The 13,127-nt window shown below is 36.3% G+C and overlaps 1 protein-coding gene and 1 non-coding gene across 2 annotated transcripts in view; both read right to left on the minus strand.

Annotated features, from left to right (window-relative positions):
* The window catches only part of Slc30a9 (solute carrier family 30 member 9), a 110,845-nt gene that overhangs the window by 47,459 nt on the left and 50,259 nt on the right, over positions 1 to 13,127 (minus strand). Inside the window, exon 9 of the mRNA XM_026386292.2 lies at positions 10,428 to 10,530. Coding sequence (XP_026242077.1) covers positions 10,428 to 10,530 — 103 coding nt within the window. The remainder of the gene's footprint in view (positions 1 to 10,427; positions 10,531 to 13,127) is intronic.
* On the minus strand, positions 11,630 to 11,759 carry LOC113181988 (small nucleolar RNA SNORA38). The gene has a single exon (XR_003300657.1). It is a non-coding gene; the product is annotated as a small nucleolar RNA SNORA38 (small nucleolar RNA).

The raw sequence follows: 13,127 nt of genomic DNA on the forward strand, positions 1-13,127 counted from the left end.
TTGAGACAGAGTCTTGCTAAGTTGCTGAGGCTGGCCTTGAACTTTTGAGCCTCCTGCCTCAGTCCCCTAGGTTCCTGGGATTATAGGTGAGCATCCAGCTTCTATATTGCTTTTGTGAATATGTTTGTGCCCTATTTCAGAAAGGGGTGTTCATGCTTAAATATTTTATCGCAATTTACATGTCTTTTTGCACTTTGCTTTTCTAATATACTGATAGGTGGATGGATAAAACAATTCAAAAAATCTGACAGACCATTTCAATAAACTCAACCCATCCATTTCTAAGCATCATCAACTATAAATATATGACCAAATCTATTTAATTTAATTCACATCTATTTCCTCATAAATGTTTTGAAACAAATCCCAAGCATCATACCATTTTGTCTTTAAATATTTTAGATAAATTTCTTTAAAAAGTAGGCCTTTTAGAAAATAAAAGCAGAAGATTATTTATCAAACTTCTAAAAATTAATACTAATTCTAATATTAATGTTATAGAATTTCTACTCAGTAACATCATTTGTATATAAAAAAGTTTTATTTTTTATCTATATTTTTAGGGGATACTGAGGACTGAACCCCAGGGTACTTTACCACTGATCTACATCCCCAGCTTTTTTTAAATTTTATTTTTATTTTTTTTATTGGTTGTTCAAAACATTACAAAGCTCATGACATATCATCTTTCATACATTTGATTCAAGTGAGTTATGAACTCCCATTTTTACCCCAAATACAAATTGCAGAATCACATCAGTTACACATTCACAATTTTTACATAATGCCATATTAGTGATGTTGTATTCTGCTGCGTTTCCTATCCCCTACTATCCCCCCTCCCCTCCCATCTTCCCTCTCTACCTCATCTGCTGTTGTTCAATTTTCTCCCTTGTTCCCCCCCCCCTTTGCACTCACAACCTCTTATGTGTAATTTTGTGTACAGTTTGAACTCTGGTATCGCTATACCTCCAGATTCACACTTCCTGCTTAGAATTGCTTTTGCTATTCTGGGTCTTTTGTTTTTCCATATGAATTTCATGATTGCTTTATCTATTTCTACAAGAAATGCCGTTGGGACTTTGATTGGCATCGCATTAAACCTGTAAAGAACTTTGGGTACTTTGGGTAATATTGCCATTTTGATGATGTTAGTTCCGCCTATCCATGAACAGGGTACATTTTTCCATCTTCTAAGATCTTCTTCTATCTCTCTCTTTAGGGTTCTGTAGTTTTCATTGTATAAATCTTTCACCTCTTTTGTTAGGTTGATTCCCAAGTATCTTATTTTCTTTGAAGATATTGTGAATGGAGTGGTTTTCCTCATTTCCATTTCTGAAGTTCTGCTGCTGACATACAGGAATGCCTTTGATTTATGCGTGTTGATTTTATATCCTGCCACTTTGCTGAATTCATTTATTAACTCTAGCAGTTTCTTTGTAGACCCTTTTGGGTCTGTTAAATATAGTATCATGTCATCCGCAAATAGCGATAATTTAAGTTCTTCTTTTCCTATTTTTATGCCTTTAATTTCTTTTGTCTGTCTAATTGCTCTGGCTAGTACTTCAAGAACTAAATTGAATAGAAGTGGTGATAGAGAGCATCCCTGTCTTGTTCCAGATTTTAGAGGGAATGCCTTCAGTTTTTCTCCATTTAGGATGATGCTAGCCTGAGGTTTAGCATATATAGCTTTTACAATGTTGAGGTAAGTTCCTGTTATCCCTAGTTTTTCTAGTGTTTTGAACACAAAGGGTGCTGTACTTTGTCAAATGCTTTTTCTGCATCTATCGAGATGATCATATGGTTCTTGTCTTTAAGTCTATTGATGTGGTGGATTACATTTATTGATTTCCGTACATTGAACCAGCCTTGCATCCCAGGGATGAATCCTACTTGATCATGATGCACAATTTTTTTTTTATATACTTTTGTATTCGATTCCCCAGGATTCTATTGAGAATTTTTGCATCCAAGTTCATTAGAGATATTGGTCTGTAGTTTTCTTTCTTTGAAGTGTCTTTGTCTGGTTTCGGGATCAGGGTGATGTTGGCCTCATAGAATGAATTTGGAAGAACTCCTTTTTCTATTTCTTGAAATAGCTTGAAAAGTATTGGTATTAATTCTTCTTTGAAGGTTTTGTAGAACTCCGCTGTATACCCATCTGGTCCAGGGCTTTTCTCGGTTGGTAATCTTTTGATAGCTTCTTCTATTTCTTCTTTTGTTATTGGTCTGTTTAAATTGTGTGTGTCTTCCTGACTCAATCTGGGCAGATCGTATGACTTAAGAAATTTATCAATATCTTCATTATCTTCTATTTTATTGGAATATAGGGTTTCAAAATACTTTCTAATTATCTTCTGTATTTCTGTAGTGTCTGTTGTGATATTGCCTTTTTCATCCCATATGTTAGTAATTTGAGTTCTCTCTCTTCTTCTCTTCGTTAGCATGGCTAAGGGCCTGTTGATCTTATTTATTTTTTCAAAGAACCAACTTTCAGTTTTTTCAATTTTTTCAATGGGTTTTGTTTCAATTTCATTGATTTCTGCTCTAATTTTAATTATTTCTTGTCTTCTACTACATTTGCTGTTGTTTTGCTCTTCCTTTTCTAGGGTTTTGAGGTGTAGTGTGAGTTCATTTATTTGTTGGTTTTTTCTTTTTTTGAGGAAAGAACTCCAAGAAATGAATTTCCTTCTTAAAACTGTTTTCATTGTGTCCCATAGATTCCGGTATGTTGTGTCTGTATTGTCATTTATCTCTAAGAATTTTTTTATCTCCTCCTTTATGTCTTCTGTAACTCATTGATCATTCAGTAACATATTGTTCATTTTCCATGTGATGTAGGATTTTTCCTTCCTTCTTTTATCATTGATTTCCAGTTTCATTCCATTATGATCAGATATGGTGCATGGTATTATCTCCACACCTTTAGATTTACTGAGAGTCGCCCTATGGCATAATATATAGTCTATCGTTGAGTAGGATCCATGTGCTGCTGAGAAGAATGTGTATCCACTTGATGATGGTTGATATATTCTATATATGTCAGTTAAGTCTAGGTTATTGATTGCATTATTGAGTTTTATAGTTTCTTTGTTCAGCTTTTGTCTAGAGGATCTGTCCAATGGCGAGAGTGGTGTGTTGAAGTCCCCATTATTATTGTGTTGTGGTCTATTTGACTCTTGAACTTGAGGAGAGTTTGTTTTATGAACGTTGCAGCACCATTGTTTGGTGCATACAAGTTGATAATTGTTATGTCTTGATGGTGGATGGTTCCTTTTAACGGTATATAGTGTCCTTCTTTGTCCCTTTTGATTAACTTAGGTTTGAAGTTGATTTTATTGGATATGAGTATGGCCACTCCTGCTTGCTTCCGAGGACCATGTGAGTGGTATGATTTTTCCCAACCTTTCACCTTCAGCCTGTGTATGTCCTTTCCTATCATATGAGTGCCCTGAAGGCAGCATATTGTTGGATTTGTTTTTTTAATCCAGGTTACTAGCCTATGTCTCTTGATTGGTGAAATTAAGCCATTAACATTTAAGGTTACAATTGAAATATGGTTTGTACTTCCAGTCATGTTTATTTATTTATTTTAGTTTGGCTAGTTTTTCCTCTTTGGTTATTTTTCTCCCCCTTTACTGAGATACCTCCCACTGTTAGTTTTGGGCACTATTTTCCATTCCTCTTCTTGTGGTATTTTGCTCAAAATGCTTTGCAGTGCTGGTTTTCTGGCTGCGAATTCTTTAGCTTTTGTTTATCGTGAAAGATTTTAATTTCATTGTCAAATCTGAAGCTTAATTTTTCTGGATACAGTATTCATGGTTGGAATCCATTATTTTTCAGAATTTGAAATACATTGTTCCAGGATCTTCTCACTTTCAAAGTCTGTGATGAAAAATCAGTCGTTATCCTAATTGGTTTACCCCTGAATGTAATCTGCCTCCTTTCTCTCCTTAATATTCTCTCCTTGTTCTGTATGTTAGCTATCTTCATAATTATATGTCTTGGAGTTGGTCTATTACGGTTTTGGATGTTTGGGGTCCTGTAGGCTTCCAGGATTTGGCAATCCATTGCATCTTTCATCTCTGGGAAGTTTTCTAGGATTATTTCATTTAATAAGTTGTCCATTCCTTTGGTTTGAACCTCTGTGCCTTCTTGTATCCCAATGACTCTGAAATTTGGTTTTTTTATGAGATCCCATATCTCTTGGATAGACTGCTCATGAGATTTAAGCATCTTTTCTGTGTTGACTATATTCTTTTCAAGTTGATAAACTTTGTCTTCATTATCTGATGTTCTGACTTCTACTTATCTAGTCTATTTGTAATATTCCCGTTAGAGTTTTTAATCTGGTTTATGGTTTCTTGCATTTCTAGGATTACTGTTTGTTTTTTTTTTTAAATCTCTATCTCCTGGTAAAGCTCGTTCTTTGCAGTTTGAATTTGTTTGTTTAGTTCGTTTTCAAAATATACGTTCAATGTTTGGACTTGCTGTCTCATGTCTTCTCTAATATTCCGTTCCATCTGAGTTAGGTATGCCTTGATTTCTTTCCCTGTCCATGTTTCTGATGCTTCTAGGTCCTCCTGTAGATTTAAGTTGTCCTGCATTGTTTGTAGTCCTTTTTTCCCTTGTTTTTTCATGTTGTTCATGTTACTTTCCAGCTCTGTTTAACTGCTTTGTAACTGCTTTCTTCTATACATTTGTTTTGGCTTTGTATATCTCTTGACTCTCCTTTGTGGTGGGAGATTATGTCTAGAAATGTTGGGCTTTATTGTACTTTAAAGCTGATTCATTCAATTCATAAAAGGCTTCCAGGTTCTGTATGCATATAGTGATTTGTTGTTTGTTCTTAGGACTATATGTTTAGGTTAGGTGCTATGATGGTACAAGGGTTAGTATGTCTTGGATACTTTAGAAGATTGCTCTACTGAAGGTGGATACTAACAGGCAATTGGATCAGGGTGTTGGTAGTAGCTAGGTATTTAGGAGCCCTATAGACAGCCTCGAGACATTCACCTATTTGCATTTAGACAATTACATGTAATGGAAGACGTAATGCTTGGTATGAAAGTTGGGGGGTAGGGGAATGACGGTGCTCTTAAAAAGAGAGAAGGACAGAGAGATAGATTGATTAGAGGAGAATGAAAAGAACAATAAAACTTGAAACGGAAAAGAAAGAGAGAAGGAAAAGGGGAGAAAGGAACAGAGAGAGAAGAAGAAAAAAATATTGAAGTCTTAGAAATCTCATTTTCTTCTCTTCCAGTAGGCAGAGCTGTGCCCTCCAAGTGGAGCTTCTGCTCTCTACCTGCCCATAGCAATCCCTGTAAGGCGTCTCCTGGGAGTCTCTCAGACTTGTCAGTCCAGAGCCATTTCACTTCTCCGGCCCTTACCCCCCTTCCTCCTGTCAGCCAGCCAGCCAGGTCCTGTTCACCAGAAGCAGTTCCCCAGAGATTTAGTTACACTTGCAGCCCCACCGTGTGTCCCATTTAAGGCCCAGTGCTGTGGCAAACTGGTGGCTAAGACCTTGGGAGTCACCGCTGGTGATATGGGGGGATGGGGGTCGGGGATCCCCTCTGTTTCCCTACAGACACAACCCCTGAGAGGTTCATGAAGTTTCCTGGCTGCTTGCATCTGGATGGGGAGGGAGTCACACACCTGCTAAAGTGGATTCTGCTGGGAAGGAATTCTGTCGGCCGAACTCCGATGACGTCACCTCTCTGCTATGGCGGGCCCCAGGCTCCTTGCCGGAGTGTCCGAAGGGAGGGGTGGGACTGGTCCGTCCCCGGTTGGCTTTAGTTCCTAGCTCGCTATTTCATGAAGGCTTGGCTAAAGACTTCTTCCTGCCAAGCTGCGTCTCGGAGGCTAGCAGGACCCAGTCACGTTTGCTGCTGGCAGACGGGCTGGCAGCCACGCCCCGGTGCGCGAACTATGGCTGGCGGATCTGGACCTCTGCGTCTCCTGGCAGGGATTCGATCGTCTGGGATAATCTGTCGCTTCAAAAAATCCTAGTAGCTCCCGGCCGGTCTCTCTTCAGTGTAATTTTGCTAGGAGATTCTCCGTTGGTAGAATCTAAGCGATATCTATGCGTCTTTATGACCCCATCACTGGGGGGGTATTGAAAACGCTGCCTCTCCACCTGCCACCATGTTGGATCTCCCCAGCTTTTTTTTATTTCTTATTTTAAGATGGGTCTTGCCAAGTTGCTGAGGCTGGCTCAAACTTGTGATCCTCCTGCTTCAGCCTCATGGGTTGCTGAGACTACAGGAGTGTACCATCATGCTTGGCATAAAAATTTTTATTTTTGAGAAAAAATTCACATGCAGTGAAATACACAAATTCTGAGTTTATAGTTTTTTGAGTTTTAACAAATGTACACAGCTCTGTAACATATTCCTATTGAGACAGAACCTTTCCATCATCCCCAAAAGTTCCCCTATGCTTCTTTTTAATCTTCCCCCACAAGAGAAGCAACCATTTAAAATAATTTAAATTAAAGTTCAAATTTTATCATAAGTATTCTTTTGTGTTCACCTTCTTTCAGTATTGAGATGCATAATGCTACCAAATAGATAAGTAGTTCATTCTTTTTTATTGCCAGATAATATTTTATTGACTGTTTATACCTATTGATTTTGATGGGCACTGGATTGATTCCAGTTTTCTGGGCATTATATGTAAGGCAGCTATAAACATTCTCATACAAGTCTTTTGTGGACATTCATTCCATTTCTCTTGAGTAAATACTTAGGAGTACAACTGCTGGGTCAACAGGAAAGGCATATATTTATAGGAGAATGCCAAACATTTCAACAGTGTACCATTTTACTTTCTACCAGCAATGTCTAAGAGATCTGGCTGCTCTCTATCTTCACTAACATCTGATTGACTGGCTTTCTAATTTTAGCCACTATAGTGGACGAACAGAGGGTCTTGCTGTGGTTTTAGTATATATTTCCTGGTGACTAAAAGTATTTGCACTTCCTCATATATCTACTGACCACCATTCATGTATCTTTATTTGTGAAATACCTGTTCAAAACTTTAATCTTTAAAAAAATTGAATTATCTTTTATTCCCAAGTTGTATAAGTTCTTTATTTTACACACCAATTCTTTGTCAGATATGTTTTGTGACTAATTTTCTCCCAGTCTATGGCTTGCCTTTTTAGTTTCTTTCTTTTTTTCTTTCCACTTCAGTTTGTAGATGAACACAATATCTTTAGTTATTTACTTTTATGTGGTGCTGAGGATCAAACCCAGTGCCTCACATGTACAAGGCAAGCACTCCATCATTGAGCTACAACCCTAGGCTGCCTTTTTAGTTTCTTAAGGGTATCTTTTAATAAGAAAAGATTTTTAATTTTCATGAAGTTTAATTTGTAAAAAACTTTTATGGTATAGTTTATTCCCTATTTACAAAGTTTATGCTTACCCAAGAGTCTAGAAGATATTTTCTTAAGTTTTCTTCTAGAATCTTCAGTTTAGCTTTTATATTTGAGCCTATGACCCACCTCAGATTTGGTCAAGGTTCCTTTTGTCCCCATATGGATATCTAAAATTTCTAGTAGTGTTTGTTAAAAAAGGGAAAAAATTTTTCCTTTCTTCAGTGAACTGCATTGGTACCTCCCTCAAAAGTCAGCTAGTGCTGGGCACAGTGGCACATACCTATAATCCCAGCAATTTAGGAAACTGAGGTGGGAGGATCACAAGTTCAAGGCCAGCCTCAGCAACTGAGCGAGGCCCTAAACAACTTAGGGAGACCCTGTCTCACAGTTTTAAAAACTGGGGGCAGGGGGTAGGAACAGTGCACCCCTGGGTTCAATCCCCAGTAATCTCTCCCACCAAAAGAAGTCAATGTAATGTGAATCTGTTGGTAGAATCTCTATTCTGTTTTATTTGTCAATTTTTTCTGCCCCTTTCCCTAGTAGTGGGTACTAAACCTATGAGTACTTTATCACTGAGCTATATCTCCAGCCCTTTTTTGAGACAAGAGTCTTGCTAAATTGCACAGGCTAGCCTATATTTGTGATCCTCCTGCCTGAGGCTCCCTGACTGCTAGAACAACAGGCCTATGACACTGTGCATGGCTACTTGTCTGTCAATTCTTATGCCAATATTTCATTGTTCTAATTATTAAGCTTTATCTGACTTAAAGTCCTCTGAATTTCTTTTCAAGATTGCTTTACATATTCTAAATTCTTTGAATTTCCAAATAAAATTTTAAAATTTATTCAGTTTCCCAATTTGTATAAAAAGCCTGTAGGGATTATAATTAGGATTACATTAAATCTGCAGATTACTTTAGGAAAATTTTACATATTAACCCCATGGCATCCAATCCATGTGAACATAGTATTATCTCTCCATTTCTTTAAATCTTTTAAAATTTCTCCAAATTTATAATTTTCAGTATAAAGATTTTGTACATCTTTTATTAGATTTCTTATTTAGTATTTTGTGATACTACTAATGGAAATTTTTAAGAGTCATATTTCTCTCATTGATTTTCTGGTAGTAGAAATGCATTGGTAGCTGCATATTAACCTTCTAAACTTACTGATAATAAATATTAAACCAACCTTACATTCCTGGAACTATAGTCACTAGATTATACTTATTTTTACAGAGTGTTAGATTTGACTGTATTTTAAAGATTTTTGAAGCATGTTCATGAGGGATCCTGGTCTCTCTATTTTTCTTTACTCTTGTAATGATTTTGTAAAATTCTGCTTCATTAAAGGAGTTGAAAAGAATTTCCTTCTCCATTTCTGAAAATCTATGTACTATTATTTCTTCCTTAAAAGTTGATCAAGTTCTCTTGATACTATCCCATAGGTTACTATGGATTTCTTCATCTTTTCCAGTTTTCTCTCTCTGGTTTTAGAATGTTTTGTACTGTTACAAATTCAAGACTAATTGTTTTCTTTGCATTATCTAATCTGGTATTAATTCTATACAGTGAATTTTTTCTGACATTTTTCTTTTTAGCTCAAAAATCTTCATTCAGTTCTTTATCCATATCTTCCCTTTCTCTTCTCATTACATTCACATTTCTTTTCAATGCAAAAACATAGGTAATAACTGTTTAATACCCTTGTCTGCTAATTCTATCATCCATCAAATAGACTGTTTTACTCACTGACTTTTTTCCTGATTATGAGTCAAAGTTTCCTGCTCCTTGGACCATCTAGTAGTTTTCTTTTTCTTTTTTTAATTGTATGCTAAACACTGTGCATGTAATACTTGTTATACTGAATGTTAGGATTTCCCTATCTTCCTTAAAGAGTGTAGGGCTTTCTTCTGACAAGTTATTAAATTGTCTGCATATCAGTTTGATCTAGGGAGGTCTGTTAGGAAGGGTTCTATTAAAATAGCCTTTACAATTAAGGGTAATTTATCTCCACTATTATGGTAAGAGCCATTTGTTGACCTGGGTATTAATGGGGACCTTCTTATCTCACCTCTCAGAACTTGAATGTATTTCAGTCCGGTGTGAGCTCTAGGACTTACTCAGCTTATTGCTGCTCCATGATGGTTTCTTACCCAGACTAATGTCTACACCTCACACATGTGTGAATTAATAATATTCAGCGAAGACTCAACTCAAGGAAATCCCTATATAAGACTTCCACAGATTTTTGTCTTATTTAGTTCCCTCCTCTATTGAATTCTGCTTTGTAATGGAGCCACTTCAGATTCCCTGAACATTCATTTCTGTCTTCTTAACTCATGTGACTGTAATTTCCCACTATTTTATATCTTTACTCAAAAACTTAATTTACTGACTCTTAGAGTCATTAAGAACTCATTTAGACAACAAATTTCTACTCAATGTAAGAATTTCTTCTAGGAAACCTGTAATCACTTCGTAACTGATAGCCATACTTCACATTCCATTGCTGGATGTTCTCAGAGCCCAATGATCTGCTTTAAAATATAATATGATAACCCTCTATATTATTGGGGAATTAATTCCAAGACAATTCAAGGATAATAAAATCCTTGGATGCTCAAATCCCTTATATAAAATAGTATAATTTGCATATAACTTACAAACATCCTCTCATTTTAAAAATCATTTCTATATTATTTATCATTTCTATATTACTTATGCCTAATACAGTGTAATGCTATGTATATAATTACCAAATTGTTTAGAGAATGACAAGGAAAAATGACTATACATGTTCTGTACAGATACAATTTTTTTTTTTTAGTATTTTTGGTTGAATCTTAAGATATGGAAACCATGGATGTAGAACCCACAGATATAGAAAGCCAATTGTACTTAATCATTCAAAAGTAAACCAGTTTTTCTTTTCTACCATAAACCAACTATAGGAATCACTGTTTTTAAATATATCAACTTTCAGACTAAAGCTTAAAAATGTATTTTAAAATTAGTAAGAAAAAAGCTTTTATCCTCACCTGGTTACAAGTATCAGATAATGAGTGTATAGCTTCTGAAAACATACTTGCTGAACCCGTATAAATCCAGGCAAGGAATTTAAAGAAGCAGTTTAAACCATTGCTAGGGGAGAGAGAGAACAATTTATCATAGGTTTAGATTAAAAATTTTCACCAAAAGCTTATTTAATTGACTGAAGTCCATTAAAAGTAAATTTAAAAGAAATTATTACCATTCACATAACAAGAGTACAAATCTGAAAAATATAGTTTATGGTACCATTAAATACTCACATAAAGAGGCACAATATATGTAAGCAATTACTTGAACGTATTTTGAGAATGTGAGAGAAAAGAGGGTATTCTGCATTTGGACAAGATGAAAAGTAAAAGAGAATCTGCATTTGATATTGTCCAGGAAGCCAGCATTAAAGACAAGACTTTGGTAAGCCTCTGATGAGCAGGGAGATGCCAGAGTTGAGGACAAACCTAGATTATATAGCCTTGGGTCAAAAACTAGAAGACCCAAATGCTCAAATAAACAGGATTACTTCAGAGAAAACGAGGGGCTCAGATTCCAACAGTAATGACTAGCATGGCTGATCTCAGGCACTCTGCTTGTCACCTACCATGCTATATTACAACTCCATAATACAAATATTAACACCCACATTTTGTAAATAAGAAAATCGTACACCTCCAATTATCCTTTGCCCTTCCCACTCTCCTTCACTTCAGTTTTTTTTTTTTTTTTTTTTTTGCAATAGTGGGGGCTGAACACAAGAATACTCTACCACTGAACTAAATCCCTAGGCCTTTTTATTTTAAGACAGGGTGTTGCTAAGTAGCCCAGGCTGACCTCAAACTTGTGAACCTCCTGCCTCAGTCTCCAAAGTAGCTGGGATTACAAGCAGAGGCCACCACACTGGGAAGATAACTTATTGGGAAAAAAATCTAATTTATTTCTATGGTCTCAGTTTTCCTCACTTTATACTAAGTCTCTGGTTCACTACACAATGTCTCCTCTCTTCAACATCCTACTAGATTGTTCCTATCAATACTAGCAACTATTCCTTGTTATTAAAGTCCTAGAAATATTTTAGTACTTTCCTTAACCTCTATTTGCCACTTTTGATACTCCTGGCTTTCTTCCTACCCTGTGCCTCACTGTTCCTCTCTCCCCTGAAGGCTCTTTTTCCTCCACTTTTTTTTCCTTCCCTTTTCTATGTGAGGTGACTGATCTTAAGCCCATGGGGAATGAGCTGCCCCCAGACTTTTCCAAATCTATATTTCTTTACCGCTAATTCTTATGTGTCCAAAGACAGAGAACCAAAGACACACCTTTGTAGTGGAGGTTCCTCCACCTATTTCTTAAAAGTCAGCATTCTTCAAGGATTTCTCATGGAGGCTTTTCTTCACCCTATATGTACTATTCCCCATATGATCTCAAGTACTCCTATGGCTTTAATATTAATTTGAATAATTAAATACTAATGTGAATACTGATAATTTTTGACTCTAAATATCTAACCTAGTTCTCTCTCCTGAGCTTAGACCAATATACATTAACAATAATAATTATTAAGTATATTTTATGCACCAGGTACTATACTAACCAGGTTATAGATGTTATACATATTCCTCTATCAAGGAGAGCTATAATTACTATCACTATTTTACTAGCAAAAAGAACTAATCCAGGCTGGGGCTGTAGCTCAGTAGCAGAGCGCTTGCCTAGCATGCGTGAGGTACTTCATTCCATCCTTAGCACCACATAAAAATAAATAAAACAAAACAACAACAACAAAAACCCCATTCTGTCCACCTACAGCTACAAAAAAGAAGAAAAAAAAGAACTAGTCCGATTGATCACCTACATCTGACCTACAGATACCTCAAACTAAAATATTTTCTCTGTCCATACTTTGCCCTCCTTCTAGCATTCTCTCAGTGAATGGAACAATATTTACTCAATGCCTAAAGAGAGAAACTTGGGTATCATCTTTGACCACATTTTTTAAGTACCCACTGACTCTGTCTGTGTCTCTCCATGTGTCCAATCATGACATCATCATCCCTTGTTTACATTATTGTAAATGCCTTGCTCTAGTTTAGTACCCCTACAAATCTTAAAGAATCATGCATTGTATCTTTACATATCCAGGTCTTCTTATAGTTTCTGATACATATTTTTAAGAAATAAAAGAACTAATGAATTATACAATTAATGCTTTTACGTTGCTTAGGGCCTTGCTAAGTTGCTGAAGCTCGTCTGGAATTTTCAAGCCTCCTGTCTCAGCTTCCAGAGTCAGTAGGTTTATGCCACTGTGTATGCGGCTGTGCCTGGCTATACAGCTTAAAATAGATTGATCAGCTGGGCGTGGTGGTGCATGCTTGCAGTCTCAGCGACTTGGGAGGCTAAGACAGAAGGATCACAAGTTTGAGGCCTGCCTCAGCAGTGAGGACCTAAGCAACTTAGTGAGATCCTGTCTTAAAATAAAAAATAAAAAAGGGCTGGGGAATGTATCTCAGTGACAGAAGTGCCCCTGAGTTAAATCCCCAGTATCAAAAAAAAAAAAAAAAAAAGTGATTAGCAAAATGAATAAAAGGTAAGCAATGTAACAGGAATCAAGAAGACAGAAGGAAAAAGAAAAAAATCAATAATTATGTTCTTCCAGGTAAATGGGAGAAAACAAGCATGAATATATTCTTTAGTATCTG

This window comes from Urocitellus parryii, chromosome 10 (assembly GCF_045843805.1).
Source record: "Urocitellus parryii isolate mUroPar1 chromosome 10, mUroPar1.hap1, whole genome shotgun sequence".
NCBI lineage: Eukaryota > Metazoa > Chordata > Mammalia > Rodentia > Sciuridae > Urocitellus > Urocitellus parryii.